At 39.9% G+C, this 15,403-nt stretch overlaps 1 protein-coding gene across 1 annotated transcript in view; it reads left to right on the top strand.

The window, feature by feature from the left end:
* Window positions 1-15,403, top strand: part of atf6 (activating transcription factor 6) — a 139,797-nt gene that overhangs the window by 102,780 nt on the left and 21,614 nt on the right. The window contains exons 10-14 of the mRNA XM_060917325.1: window positions 5,857-5,997; window positions 6,110-6,226; window positions 8,886-8,985; window positions 10,200-10,267; window positions 11,303-11,414. Coding sequence (XP_060773308.1) covers window positions 5,857-5,997; window positions 6,110-6,226; window positions 8,886-8,985; window positions 10,200-10,267; window positions 11,303-11,414 — 538 coding nt within the window. The remainder of the gene's footprint in view (window positions 1-5,856; window positions 5,998-6,109; window positions 6,227-8,885; window positions 8,986-10,199; window positions 10,268-11,302; window positions 11,415-15,403) is intronic.

Raw genomic sequence — 15,403 nt, 5'->3', positions numbered from 1 at the left:
CTGAAAAGTGCTCTCTTAAGCAATATGCTGCTTTATTTACTGATGCCCTTTTTTTTTGGGGGGGGGGGGGGGGGGGGGGGGCTAGAAAATTAATGTTTGGAAATCCGATAATGTTTTTTTATTTTTTATTTATTTTTTATTTTATTTTGGGTACTGACTTTGATAATGTAGAAGTCATAACATCATCTATAATAAAGCTTGTACTAAAAAGTAGGGTGGCTAAAACAGTTGCATAGTATTGAATTATCTAGCTTTTAGAGAGAGGACTTGAAGCCTGTGGGGATGTCCATTGAGGAAGATTGGTTTATTTACAGTGGGGGAGGAATAAGTTTTCAATACGTCAACTACTTTTCTATGAAACAAGTTTAATAGTGTCAAACGTTTGTACACCCCGAATCATTCATAGGTTTTTCTGTATTTTGACTATTTTCTACATTGTAGAACAGTACTAAAGAAATCAAAACTATGAAATAACATGCATAGAACATACATGGAATTATGTGGTTTAAAGAAACTGTTTTTAAAAACAATGTGTTTCTTCAGAGTAGCCAGCATTTACCTTGGCGCTTTGCACACTATTGGCATCATCTTAAGCGGCTTCATGAGGTAGTCACCTCAAATGCTTTTCATTTACCAGGCGTGTCTAGTCAAAAGTTGATTGGTGATCCAGTATGTCCTTGCCGCTTTAATGCATTTGAGATGAAATAGTAGATAATAATAAAAATAGTCAATAGCCCTATTCCCCAACTATAGGAATCCATATTATATAAAGAACTGCTCAACTAAATAGAGAAATTATGATGACAATGATAATAACAACAATAATAATAATAATAATAATAATAATATATTTAAGCATTACACACAGTCTCAATGCTTTACAATTAATTAAAAGCTATAAACAATTTACATAATACAAATCCTGTCAATACATTCAATAAGAGACTATAAAATAAATTTAGTCTAAATATACGCTCCAGAGCACGTTTCTATACATTATAAGCGCTAAGGAAAAGAAATGCCTTTTAATGACTATTTAAAAGTTACAAATGAATCTGAGTTCCTAATAGAAAGCGGCAGAGAGTTCCAGAGTTTTGGTCCATATACAGTGGTGCTTAAAAGTTTGTGAACCCTTTAGAATTTTCTATATTTCTGCATAAATATGACCTAAAACTAGAGATGCACCGATACCACATTTGTGAAAACCGATACGAGTATGAGTACTATCATTTCAGTACTTGCCGATACCGAGTACTACTGATACCGATACTGTTGATGTTATTAAAATATAATTTTTCAAATATTGCAGCATTTGAATATTTAATAGGCCTACTTTATCTATTTCCTGTGAATGTTGTTTTCTAACTGGAGTGATCATGCACACGGGTTCACATTGACAATCTCCGCTGCTCCAGAAGCGCAGAGTAGCCTTGAGTCCACGTCACACAGCCAGACAGCGCCTCTTCACGGTAGCGCTTATCTTTTGCAACATTGTTACAATAATGTTGCAAAACCTAAGCGCTGCTGCGCTAGGCCTACTAGGCCTACATAACAATGTTGCAAAAGAAGCGCTACCGTGAAATGAAGAGGCGCTGTCTGCTGGCAGTGTAACGTGGACTACAAGGCTATCTGCGCTTCCGTGTGCAACCTCTCTTGATTGTCGCGCAACATTCACTCCCAGAAAACTACACTCATTGCAAATAGCCTACACAAAGAATTAAATATTTAGCTGCTGCAATTTCTGAAAAAGGCTGCTATTTATTTGGATTAGATTACAATGTCCAACTTTCGAAGTCAAGAAAGACTTGCACTCTTGCAACATGTAAGACCGATTGTTGATGAAGGGAGGAGAGAGCAGTGAGTTATCACATGCAGCGTGATCATTTCACTCCGCTGGTCACTTACCCCCTCTATCATCGGCCTTCCGCAACATTGCGGTCTTGGTTGACTTAAGGGTTGTTCTGGTGGTGCACTTAAACTACTCCAATTACATTTAGCAACAAGACAAGGGCATGAAAGGGAGGAGCAGTGACCATCGCAACATCACAGAGAGCGCACAAGATAACAGTGGTGGCCGGCGACGATGTATTTAATTTCCATCGCCAGTAATGCAGACTAAAATATGCCCCCCCCCCCCTCCTCTCATGTGCATGTGCGCACATCCTGCTGTGTGCTGCAGGAGAGTTGAATGCCTCGAGCACGCTCTTGTTCAGTCGCAGAACTTGTTAGGCAGACGCTGTTGCTGTCCATTCGCAACATCGCGTCCCGTGCTCGTGGAGCTCCATACCTGTAGATGGGATGTCAATTTCCTTGGTCTTAGCGTTGCCCTCAACTGAAACAAGTTGGAAAACTCAATCAGCCATTTCTTAAAGCTCTCTCTCTCACTCTTCACTCTTAAACTCTCCCGGTTGGACTCGTACTTAAAAACTCTGCCGGTTGGATTCACCTATACAAAAATCCGATTTTCGTTTGTTTGTTAGTGAGTAGCCTGTCCTACAAAACCCTTACCTAGGCGAATAGCCAACATTAAAAAAGGACAACGTTGGGGATCTTAGCGTAGGCCTATCTGCGTATGGCAGCGAAAGGGAGTGGAGTGTGGAGAGATGTTTAAAATGACAGTGTTGGGGAAAGATGTTGTGACGGCACTGTTTCATGACTACGCAAACACATCTTCGTCATGGAAAAATGGGTTGTTGTCGAACAATTTTTTTTGTCTTCTGACGAAATTAGCCTACGCTCAATGCTTGAGATTTACAATTTTTTTCCTGGGAGAGGCTTTCTTTCCTCGAACGGACGCTGGCAAAAGGCGCTTCATGGAACACTATCGGCGCATGGTATAGCCTATCATATTATGCTCAAGCCTGAGCTCAACAATGCTTCAGTTTTTTTTTCTCTCTCGAATGGAACAAAAAGCGCTGCGGGGAACATTGGTATCGGCACATGGGATCGGCACTGGTATCGGTTCATGGTATCGGCAACTGTTTGACAAGTACGAGTATGAGTATATTAGTGGAGTATCGATGCCGATGCCAGTATCGGTATCGGTGCATGCTTACCTAAAACAACATCAGATTTTCACACAAGTCCTAAAAGTAGATAAAGAGAACCCAGTTAAACAAATGAGACAAAAATATTACACTTGGTCATTTATTTATTGAGGAAAATGATCCAATATTACATATCTGTGAGTGGCAAAAGTATGTGAACCTCTAGGATTAGCAGTTAATTTGAAGGTGAAATTAGAGTCAGGTGTTTTCAATCAATGGGATGACAATCAGGTGTGAGTGGGCACCCTGTTTTATTTAAAGAACAGGGATCTATCAAAGTCTGATCTTTACAACACATGTTTGTGGAAGTGTATCATGGCACGAACAAAGGAGATTTCTGAGGACCTCAGAAAAAGCGTTGTTGATGCTCATCAGCCTGGAAAAGGTCACAAAACCATCTCTAAAGAGTTTGGACTCCACCAATCCACAGTCAGACAGATTGTGTACAAATGGAGGAAATTCAAGACCATTGTTACCCTCCCCAGGAGTGGTCGACCAACAAAGATCACTCCAAGAGCAAGGCATGTAATAGTCGGCGAGGTCACAAAGGACCCCAGGGTAATTTCTAAGCAACTGAAGGCCTCTCTCATATTGGCTAATGTTAATGTTCATGAGTCCACCATCAGGAGAACACTGAATAACAATGGTGGTGTTGGCAGGGTTGCAAGGAGAAAGCCACTGCTCTCCAAAAAGAACATTGCTGCTCGTCTGCAGTTTGCTAAAGATCATGTGGACAAGCCAGAAGGCTATTGGAAAAATGTTTTGTGGATGGATAAGACCAAAATAGAACTTTATGGTTTAAATGAGAAGCGTTATGTTTGGAGAAAGGAAAACACTGCATTCCAGCAAAAGAACCTTATCCCATCTGTGAAACATGGTGGTGGTAGTATCATGGTTTGGGCTTGTTTTGCTGCATCTGGGCCAGGACTGCTTGCCATCATTGATGGAACAATGAATTCTGAATTATACCAGCGAATTCTAAAGGAAAATGTCAGGACATCTGTCCATGAACTGACTCTCAAGAGAAGGTGGGTCATGCAGCAAGACAACGACCCTGAGCACACAAGTCGTTCTACCAAAGAATGGTTAAAGAAGAATAAAGTTAATGTTTTAGAATGGCCAAGTCAATGTCCTGACTTTATTCCATTCAAAATGTTGTGGAAGGACCTGAAGCGAGCAGTTCATGTGAGGAAACCCACCAACATCCCTGAGTTGAAGTTGTTCTGTATGGAGGAATGGGCTCAAATTCCTCCAAGCCGGTGTGCAGTACCGATCAACAGTTACCGGAAACATTTAGTTGCAGTTATTGCTGCACAAGGGGGTCACACCAGATACTGAAAGCAATGGTTCACATACTTTTGCCACTCACAGATATGTAATATTGGATCATTTTCCTCAATAAATAAATGACCAAGTATAATATTTTTGTCTCATTTGTTTAACTGGGTTCTCTTTATCTACTTTTAGGACTTGTGTGAAAATCTGATGTTTTAGGTCATATTTATGCAGAAATATAGAAAATTCTAAAGGGTTCACAAACTTTCAAGCACCACTGTACTGAAAATGCTCTTTCTCCATATGTTTTAGTGCTAGCTTTAGGTATTGATAACAGGTTGAGGCTAGCTGACCTCAACGAGCGAGAAGGTCTGTAATTATTTAAGAGCTCACATAAATAGTCAGGGGCTTGATTGTGAGTTGCCTTGTACACTAAGCAAAGTACCTTAAAGTCTATTCTAGATCTAATCTGGAGCTAATGCAGCTGACAGAAAATAGGTGTTATGCTATCACTCTTTTTCACTCCTTTAACTAGCCTAGCAGCAGTGTTCTGGACTCGCTGGAGCTTAGATATCTCTGTATCAGGAAGTCCTACGAGTAGACTATTGCAAGAATCTAACTTTGATGTTATAAAAGCATGGACAAGCTTTTCACAAGTCTCTTGGTCGAGGTATTCGGCCAATGTTCCTGATGGAGAGGAAAGCAGACTTGCAGATGTTATTGATGTGTTTAGTCATCAAGAGGTTCGAGTCAAAAGTCACACCAAGATCATGTGTATCCGATTTGGGTAAGATGTTAAACCCATTGATGATAGTCCATTACTTTAAGACATGACTCTTTTAATTAATAAAAATAAAGAAAAATCATTGCATTAGAAGGTGTGTCCAAACTTTTGACTGGTACTGTATTTCCAATGCAGCTATTCACATGAAAGGTTGAGTAGACATTGGTATTGATGTAGTAAAACCTACACAGAAAAAGAAATCAAAATATTCCGATCCATAAAAAAGGTTATGTGCAGTGGTGCAGGAAAAAAGTATTGAATACAATAAGAAACCCAGCTGTGCTAATTAGCTCGCCTACCCATGCTGATTAGAATCAGTGGGTTAGTGTATATTGGAAGGTTAGTACCGCCACTCTTGAAAAAGGGGAACCCACCTCTGAATGTAAACAAATTATTTGGCACCAAGCGGTCATGCAAGAAATATCTGCTGTATAAAGGCAAAGAGCTCTCCAAGATTGTTGAGCAGCATAGGTGTGGCACTGGATACCAATGGATTTCTCAACTTCTAAATGTTCATAATGTTTTATGGTGTGTTTTGGGGTTTAATTTTTTTTGGGGGGGCGCACTCTGTTATTAATTTAGGTGTCTGTCTACTTGTTTGGACCTGTCACACGTTCGGATGATTTTTTTTTTTTTGGGCTCTCCAGTATGTTCATAAGCAGGGCACATGCACGTTTGGGTGGAGGTGTTTTGGAGTGTGGTCAAATCCTTATCCGTTTTAGTAAATTATTTCTCATGCTTGCTGTCTAGTCTTTTTGAGGGAGATGGAGGCTCCAAGTTTGCACCAGCCCCTGGTGCCAGTAGCAGACATCTGTTAGGCATCTCATCAGAAGTCAGCAGCGACTTGGGGGCCAGCAGACATGATTCTCTGTCTTCTCATACTGGAAATGAGTAAGAGTATATTCTGTGGTACAAAAATGCATGTTTTTTTGTGTGCGCATGTTTTCCCCTGCATTTTTGACTTGTTTTCCCTTGCCTTTTTCATGCTCTCTTCCTTCCCCAGGTTGGAGGGCTTGGAATCAATGCCGGAGAAGGCGGCTCTCATGGTGGTTAAAAAGGATCCTCTGTTCCTCAGAACTCCTCCCTGCCAGCCTCTTCTAAACAGGACCAAGTGCATAAAGTCAGTACTGAGCATACTCCAACTAGTACAGTTTTCATCTACACTACAGGGCCAAACATTTGCAGACCCCTGACCATCAACACCTATATGTGCTTTTTGAACATCCATTCCAGAGGTCAAGGCTCTGTACAAGACACAAGTTCTTTCACTCCACCCTTGGCAATCTGTCTTCCTGGAGCTCACTTTGTGCACAAGTGCATTCTTTCTCATGGGTTCTTAGGTTCAGTGAAGGAAAATTGGAATTCCACAACATGCATTCTATACAATTGTGTGCTTTTCAGATTTTGTGGCAACAGTTTGGGGAAGAACAACATATGGGTGTGATGGTCAGGGTGCACATAATTTTGGGTATATAGTGTATGTAGTTATTGCCATTAGTCTCAGGCATCCTAAAAAATGTTATGTGAGAATAATTTAAACCACATATACTTTCAGGCTACTTCCTGACAAGCACTGATTATCCTTAACCAACATGAGTTTAGCCTACTCAGTAAATGGACGTGGGAATAGATAAGATTACAGTACAATGCAGTATAGTGGAAGCATGTAAACATCTTGCTCTGTTTCCCTCATTTGAAATGACTTAATTACCATAATACAAGATGCACAGGAAAAGAAATACATCCTCAATCGTGTTTCTATTCATCAGTGCATAAAAACAATTGTCCTCATCAACTTCTATACACAAAAAAAATGCACAACAGATTTCAATAGACAGTCAAGTTTTTTACCAAAAAGTAAACCAAGATTTAGAAACCAGGTGGGTGATAACAAAGTACACCCTTCCTACTTGCACAATCAAGAAAGTAATTAGCAGTCAGGTGTTACTAATGAAATGCACAAGATTTAGTTAACGATCAAGAAATGTGAGTACCTCAATAAAAGCAGAACCTTTGGCAGTTTGTTCTGGATCACAAAGGTGTCTGCATTGTGCCAAGAACAGACATCAGCTGTGACCTCAAAGCAATTGTCGCTGTTCATCAATCTGGGAAGGGTTATATAAGGTAATCTCCAAACAATTTGACATTCACCATTCTGTCGTGAGAAGGATTGTTTACAAATGGAGAGCCTTCAAGACCATTGCCAATCTTCCCAGGAGTGGGCATCCCAGCAAATTCAGTCCAAGGTCAGATGGTTTAATGCTCCAAGATATAAAGAAACGCCCAAGAGCTGCAAAAAGGGCCCTACAGGCCTCTGTGTCCATTAAATATGTACAGTGCCTTGAAAAAGTATTCATACCCCTTGAACTTTTTCACATTTTTCCACCTTACGACCACGAACTTAAAAGTTTTTTTTATTGAGATTTTATGTGATAGACCAACACAGAGTAGCACATAATTGTGAAGTGAAACGAAAATGATAAATGGTCTTCAAAATTTTAAACAAATAAAAATCTGAAAAATGTGATGTGCATTAGTATTCAGCCCCCCTGCGTCAATACTTTGTAGAGCCACCTTTTGCTGCAATTACAGCTGCAAGTCTTTTGTGGTATGTCTCTACCAGCTTTGCACATCTAGACACTGAAATTTTTGCCCATTCTTCTTTGCAAAATAGCTCAACCTCAGCCAGATTGGATGGAGAGCGTCTGTGAACAGCAATTTTCAAGTCTTGCCACAGATGCTCAGTGGGATTTAGGTCTGGACTTTGACTGGGCCATTATAACACATGAATATTCTTTGATTTAAACCATTCCATTGTAGCTCTGGCTGTATGTTTAGGGTCATTGTCTTGCTGGAAGGTGAATCTCCTTCCCAGTCTCAAGTCTTTTGCAGCTTCCAACAGGTTTTCTTCCAGGATTGCCCTGTATTTAGCTCCATCCATCTTCCCATCAACTCTGACCAGCTTCCCTGTCCCTGCTGAAGAAAAGCATCCCCATAGCATGATGGTGCCACCACCATGTTTCACAGTGGGGATGGTGTGTGCAGGGTGATGAGCAGTGTTAGTTTTTCGCCACACATAGCGCTTTGCATTTAGGCCAAAAAGTTCAACTTAGGTCTCATTTGACCAAAGCACCTTCTTCCACATGTTTGCTGTGTCCCCTACATGGCTACTGGCAAACTGCAAATGGGACTTCTTATGCCTGCCTTTCAACAATGGCTTTCTTCTTGCCACTCTTCCAAAAAGGCCAGATTTGTGGAGTGTACGACTTATAGTTGTCCTGTGCACAGATTCTCCCACCTGAGCTGTGGATTTCTGCAGCTCCTCCAGAGTGATCATGGGCCTCTTGGCTGCTTCTCTGACCAGTGCTCTCCTTGCTCGCTCTGTCAGTGTAGGTGGACGGCCATGTCTTGGTAGGTTTGCAGTTGTGCCATACTCCACAACTGTAGTAATCCATATGTCAAGAACCGCTCAACTAAGTAAAGAGAAACAACATCCATTATTAAGACATTAAGTGCCTTTTATTATTATTTTTTTAATTAATAAGAAAAACCATTGAATTTGGTGTGTCCAAACTATTGACTGATACTGTACTTCAAGTTATTGTTAACATCTTTGGTCTCCTGTTGTTCAGATGGACTTCTGCACGTCTTGGTGATTTTGTTGCCTTTCAGTGCCATAGTTGTGCACTTTAGAGACAAAACAGCCGTTAATGTTCATATACTTAATTACACTGTATGTTTGCAGCAGGCTAAACAGTTTCCTTCTCTTCTGGGTGTAGGATGGCCAGTGAGCTGAGAGGATGGTTCCACCGCCATGAAGCAGAGCGCACTAAGAACCAGCGCAACAGCAGCACCCATTCCAGAGCTAGAACAATCACGGTACGAGTGATCAGAAAAACTAATCTAGTCACCATCTTTATTCTGCTTCCATACATTCCCAATTACAGTGAAAAAACTTCAAGAATTTCTACACCTATACAGATCCTTAAAACAGTTTATATTGTATTGGGTATGTTAGTCTCTATGTGACCCATTTTTAATTTCAAGGTTATTCCACATATTATTTAACAGTAATGTACATTCTTGAGCAGCAGGCATGTGTTCAGGGTAGCTATTTTGAGTACCCCCCCCCCCTCTTGTTTTTTTTTTTAAATAAAGAAAGCCCCTTCAGTCAGGGTGCATCGGGGTGAGAAGCATGGATTTGAACCAGACAGCGTTTGCTGTAGTTTTACACGGTTTTTCTTTTTTTAGATCTAGAGGTACATATACTTTGGAGCTCAGAAAGTAAATGGCAAGCTAATGTGAGGCTTTACTTATGAATAGGTAGGGCTGGAATGCCTACAAGGGAGACTTTTTATTGTTTCTCAAATCTTTTATCACCAGCTTTTATCAGTGGGGTTCTATCTCACTTAAGCTTCCATCAATGAACAGATTTACATATATATATATATAATTTTTTTTTAACAGTAGATCGTGTCAAAAAGCAGCTTCACAGAAATCAGATATAGATTTATTTCACATCCAAAATGTACAATACAGAACTACAAACCCACTCAATAGAATAGTACATGTTTATTGCATGGTGTGTATCGTAGACAGATTCCTTGCTTTGTCTGATTTGTTTGTCTGGATCTTATTTAATGCCTTATGAACCTGCTATACAGTGAGGAACGTTCTTTCTGTGCCTTATCCATTCCTACAAACTTTAGCTGTTAAGTGCAACATTGCATTCCAGCAAGGAGGGATGATTTTTTTTAATCTATCAATCTATAGATGGATAGATAATCTATTAATCTAATCAAAAACATAACACTTTTAATCAAGAGCACCTTTATGTAGTGTTTGGGGTTTTTTTTTCAGCTACTTAATGTGAATGAAGGCTATCTCAAAATCCTGTTCATGTTTACTCTGTGAAATACAATGCTGTCACACCACATGTTTTATATAAAAGTTAACACATGCATGCTGTTAACACAGGATTGCTTGTATTCTGTATTTAGTAAATACTGTGTTGAAGTGTAATATTTTGTTTGATAATGAATGGTTTACGATGTATATTCATAACTTTATTTATTTATTTATTTATTTTTAAGAAAATGGCCAAGAAGAAGGCAGAAGTGGCACAGATCATGACCGTACAGTACACAGACTCTTCTGACAAGTGAGTGCTGCTCATTTGAAGCTATTAGCTCATGGTTGTTTTTAGCAGTATTTGGAGCATTCATTGATCTGGTGCTTTAAGATATTGTAAACCCATCACAGGCCTTTTGAGCGCCATAATTATATAAATTATGCAGATAGACCTTCCTGTGTAATAAACATCACGTCAGGCAATGATTTTCATGGCTTTGTGTAAAGACTCAGCTTTGTGAAATATCATGAATTTGTAGAAAATCCAGCTGTTCTGAAATTGAAAGAGTAGTTTAGATATTAACATGGTAGAAATTCTTGGTCTTAAAAATACTGACTATAAATCTACTTCAGCTACAATGTCCTGAACTCAACTAGTAAATGTCAGCTTGGGTGATTCAGTCATGTGTAATGGAATGATGCCATTCTTCAGTTCTTTTAAAATAATGTTTGCATATTGGTTTAAGTGCCTTTTTTTTTCTTCTTCTCATAAATGTTGTGCAACTGCATGCAAATTGACATTCACTGCGCTGCATTTGTGTCATGTAGTAATTTTTTTTTTTTTAAAGCTACATTTTTCTGTTTGTTTCAGAGTAAACGATCTGGAGATAAGCTGTACTGTTTTTGATTGAACCTGGTTTTAATTTTTTGTGGTCTAAATGTAGTGATTGGTTCAGTTTCCAGTTGTTCTGGCTGTTCCAGGGGAAAGACTTTGAGAATTGTTTTAGAGGTTTTTGGTTTTTTTGGTGCAGCACTTAATTATTTTACGTAAACACTGGTTTTAAATGATTTTGGCATCCTTCTCCTAAAACTCTTTCCACAACAAATGAAAGCTATTAGGGGAAACTTTAATCATGTAAATAATATCCTGCTGTAACTTGTACTGATTTCCCTGGTTTTTATTCTGCTGTAGCTGTTAGTATTTTTGAATGTAGTTTCATTTTACCTGGTGACTTTTTTTATTTTAAATAAGGGAAATATAAATGGAAATAAGACGGCTTATTAGTCGCAGTTGTGTCTATGCCTAGTTTTTGTTTTTGAAGGCTGAATATTTCCTTATCTTTAGGCATCCAAGCAACGAGCTGCAGGTTTACTACGCCCCTCACCGCACTTACAGCAATTTCTTTGATGAAATCAACCGAAGAGGAGACACTTTCTATGTGATCTCTTTCCGCAGAGTGAGTAGCTTTGTTGGATTCTTCTCCCCCCCCCCCCCCCCCCCCCCCCAAAAAAAAATTGTGTGTATTTGGACATGTGTAGAAGCTACTCTTGATAATCATAAGCTTTAAAACATCATGCAGTCGTAGAAATGCTGCAGGAATATACATCCAAACCAGGTACACTGCAGGTAACTGGATGCTCAGCTTAGTGCTACCCATTTTAGTGGCCACAGGCTATATGTGACACAAGCACTGTAACTATAACGGTGTCAGTCCTGTCTTCTGATGGTACTGGATAATGAGCTAGTGTATCTATCTGGATTTATTAAAAACATTAGACTGAGTTCTCAGAATAAACCTAATTATGGTGAGGAGGAATATCTTCAGTCTTTGTTGAAATGCCTTTGATATAGGGCATGTCATAAATCTCCTGTACTTATTTGGCCAGGACACACACAAGCACTGGCACTTTTCTCAGAAATGAGTGAAAAAGTTAAATATTTTCTGTGATTTGGGGGGGGGGGGATGCAGACTGCAGCATTGTGCTTCCATAGAAACCCACCTCGGACCTCCCAGTCCATGTCATGGATTTTCTTCAAAGATTCACATAACTTCAAGTAAATTCACGGGACCTTGCCAAATCCTATCGCTCTACTCCAAATACTTTTTTTTAGTTCTGAATTTTTGAAATTTGGCCCTCAGAGCTAAATTTGATCTTTTTTGTTATTCTATCCTAAGCTTCACTAATTGCTTATTTTTCACTGGATTGGGTTGAAATTTGTACTGAACTTCCAAGAAACCCAAAGGAATGAAGAACCTTTAATTATCAGAAATGAATCTCTCCAACAGTTTTCACGTTCTTGCAACCAGGTTTTGATTGTGTAGCATTTTAATATACAGTGGTGCTTGAAAGTTTGTGAACCCTTTAGAATTTTCTATATTTCTGCATAAATATGACCTAAAACATCATCAGATTTTCACACAAGTCAAAAAAGTAGATAAAGAGAACCCAGTTAAACAAATGAGACAAAAATATTATACTTGGTCATTTATTTATTGAGGAAAATGATCCAATATTACATATCTGTGAGTGGCAAAAGTATGTGAACCTCTAGGATTATCAGTTAATTTGAAGGTGAAATTAGAGTCAAATGTTTTCAATCAATGGGATGACAATCAGGTGTGAGTGGGCACCCTGTTTTATTTAAAGAACAGGAATCTATCAAAGTCTGATCTTCACAACACATGTTTGTGGAAGTGTATCATGCCACCAACAAAGAAGATTTCTGAGGACCTCAGAAAAAGCGTTGTTGATGCTCATCAGGCTGGAAAAGGCTACAAAACCATCTCTAAAGACTTTGGACTCCACCAATCCACAGTCAGACAGATTGTGTACAAATGGAGGAAATTCAAGACCATTGTTACCCTCCCCAGGAGTGGTCCACCAACAAAGATCACTCCAAGAGTAAGGCATATAATTGTCGGCAAGGTCACAAAGGGCCCCAGTGTAACTTCTAAGCAACTGAAGGCCTTTCTCACATTGTTTAATGTTAACATTCATGAATCCACCTGCTAGTCACTACACAAGACAACCATAGTTCATGGAGGTCGACTGCCACAGTTTCATTGTGCTGAGATGCTAGTGGAAGGCCAACAGCAGGCCTCGGATTAATCTTGCTGTGTCTCTGACAGGTTTCACACTCATTCACAATTCTCTGAAAAATGGTAACACACTCAGCATCTCTGTTTCCAGAGCTTAACAGGAACCTCAGCAATCTGTCGACAGAAGCGTGACCAAACTGTCTGTGAAGCTACAAAAGAATCTTTTTCTTTGTTGTGTTCATGTTTTCTGAGATTGTCAGTATTTCTTCATCTCTGTTCTCATGTGGAGTACATCCTCATGCTCAATTGATAGGAGTACACCGTCATCAGCTTGAATGGCTCGGCCCTCTTTATCCATAATGTTCACACAGTAATGGCCAGAGCTCGTAAAGTCCAGCTTTGTAGGTTGCTGGAACATCACTGCGCTGTCATTTTTCATATCGAGTACAGTTCCTGCTCTCTTCATGGATGCTTTACTCAAAAGAAGTGGAATCTTAGCTGGAACGACTTCGATCTCAATGTTGCACTTTGTCTTGCCAATTTTTGCAGGAATCTTTAGTTTTCTGGTGGAATGGACAACTTTCCCATCCCCAAACTTAAACGTCCCATTACTTTGTTGTTCAGACATCTTCAGATTCTCTCTCACTTTTGCTCAGTCCTTTGACATAATTGTCTAGCCATTCCTCACCACACACAGTACGTGTACATGCTGTGTCTATTACTGCAGAGCCAAAACATTCAGTCAACAGGATTTCAGCACTATTGGGTGATTTCTTTTGTAAAAAGAGTGATGTTGCACTCCTCAGCGTCTTCAGTCTCACAGTCGTCAGTGACTTTAACCTGTTCACTCTTGTGTGGGCAGTCTTTAGCCCAATGAAATGTACTTTGACAAACTGCACATTTGGATCTGCGCCCATATCTGTCCAATGGGTTAGTACCAGGCAGCGGTGCTTTCTGTTGCTCATCTCGTTTCGGCCACGGTCTGCCTTTATGTTGTCGTTTCTGTTCCGTTGTTACATATGCAGCTTCATGATTTATTCCAATCGTTTGACCAGACGTTTTCCCGCCGAAAATCCGTTTCAGTGCCGATTTCATTGCAGCAAAACTCAAATCTGTACAGGCCGTCAAAGCTAATTGTTTGTCTTTCACGTCCAAGCATGCAGTATCCAGTAGTTTAAACGCTAATACGGCATCGGGCAGTTCCATTTTATACTTGTGCATTCGCGTAGCCTGGCAAGCCAGACTAAATGTGAATATTTAGTCTGGTCTCAGTCGTAGACATTTCCGAAGGGTGTGGGTAGGAACAACCCGTTGTCTTTCAAACTGTCTCTGTGCGTATAGGCCAACGCTCTGACCAATCAGCGCAACAGTGACTGTGACGTAGTCAGAGCGACAGAAAGCAGTGGGGGAGGCCTTGAAATAAATAATTTTTCAAAATGCGTATTAATTAACAGGTTCTAGATATTAAGAAGTTTGGAGATAATGACCACAAGTTTGGAGTCTGTACCACATACTTAACATACACTTTTTTTTTCCAAGTGTTTTTCAAGGGTTTGCTTAAACTGTTTGAGAGTTTTTATTTTTATTTAGTGGTGTTTGGTGAAATAATTTCCCTTAAATTTAAAATAACGGGAAAATAAGAAACAATCAAAAAGTAATGTTTCAAAGTTGTTTATTAATTCTTCGTACTGCACAAACTAGCCCCATCCTTTTGGCTACCAGCGGAGCCAGCTGGTAGATCAGACTTTTGCCATAGCCGATCGGCAAAACAGCGAAAACGTCCTTCTTGAAAAGGAATGAGCGGAGAGCCTCTTCCTGCTCATGTTTCAATGAAAACTCCAAGTCTAATTCTTCTAAAACTGATTCCAAAGCGGAGTCAAACTAGCGCTGTTCACTAGCCGTAGCCATCTTTCCTGTTGTGCTTTCTCCAGCGTCGAGCAGCCTTGTCACTCCTGCAAAAGCCTGCCCAAAGAATCCAAACAAAAACCTTGCGTTGTGATTGGCGGGCATGATTTGATGCCAGGGGTGTTTTGTTGATATGGTGCGAGGCTAGACCCACTCATAGGCAAAAATATTTTTGGCCGCTAGGTGGGTGGGTCTAGTTTACTAGGCTAGCATTCGCGTGTATCGCTGTTCAAATTCAATTATGAAGTCCGCCATGGACACACTACTGTCTCTCGCTATCTTGTCAAAGTTTGAATATGCCTCATATGTCCTGTCCTTTTCCTCTACTAGAAACAAACCGTCAAGTTTTTCCATTAGTGTAGTCATGCCAGTGTCTTTGTTAAGGTCGTCCACGGGTATCTCCATTGCGGTTTCCCGGGCTCTCCCCATTAGTCCCAGAGCCACTGCAAGCACTTGCTTCTTCTTTCCGAGCTCCGTCACTCTAATCCACATTTCTACTT

This window comes from Neoarius graeffei, chromosome 3 (genome assembly GCF_027579695.1).
Source record: "Neoarius graeffei isolate fNeoGra1 chromosome 3, fNeoGra1.pri, whole genome shotgun sequence".
Lineage (NCBI taxonomy): Eukaryota > Metazoa > Chordata > Actinopteri > Siluriformes > Ariidae > Neoarius > Neoarius graeffei.
This window is presented reverse-complemented; position numbering and strand designations above follow the sequence as displayed.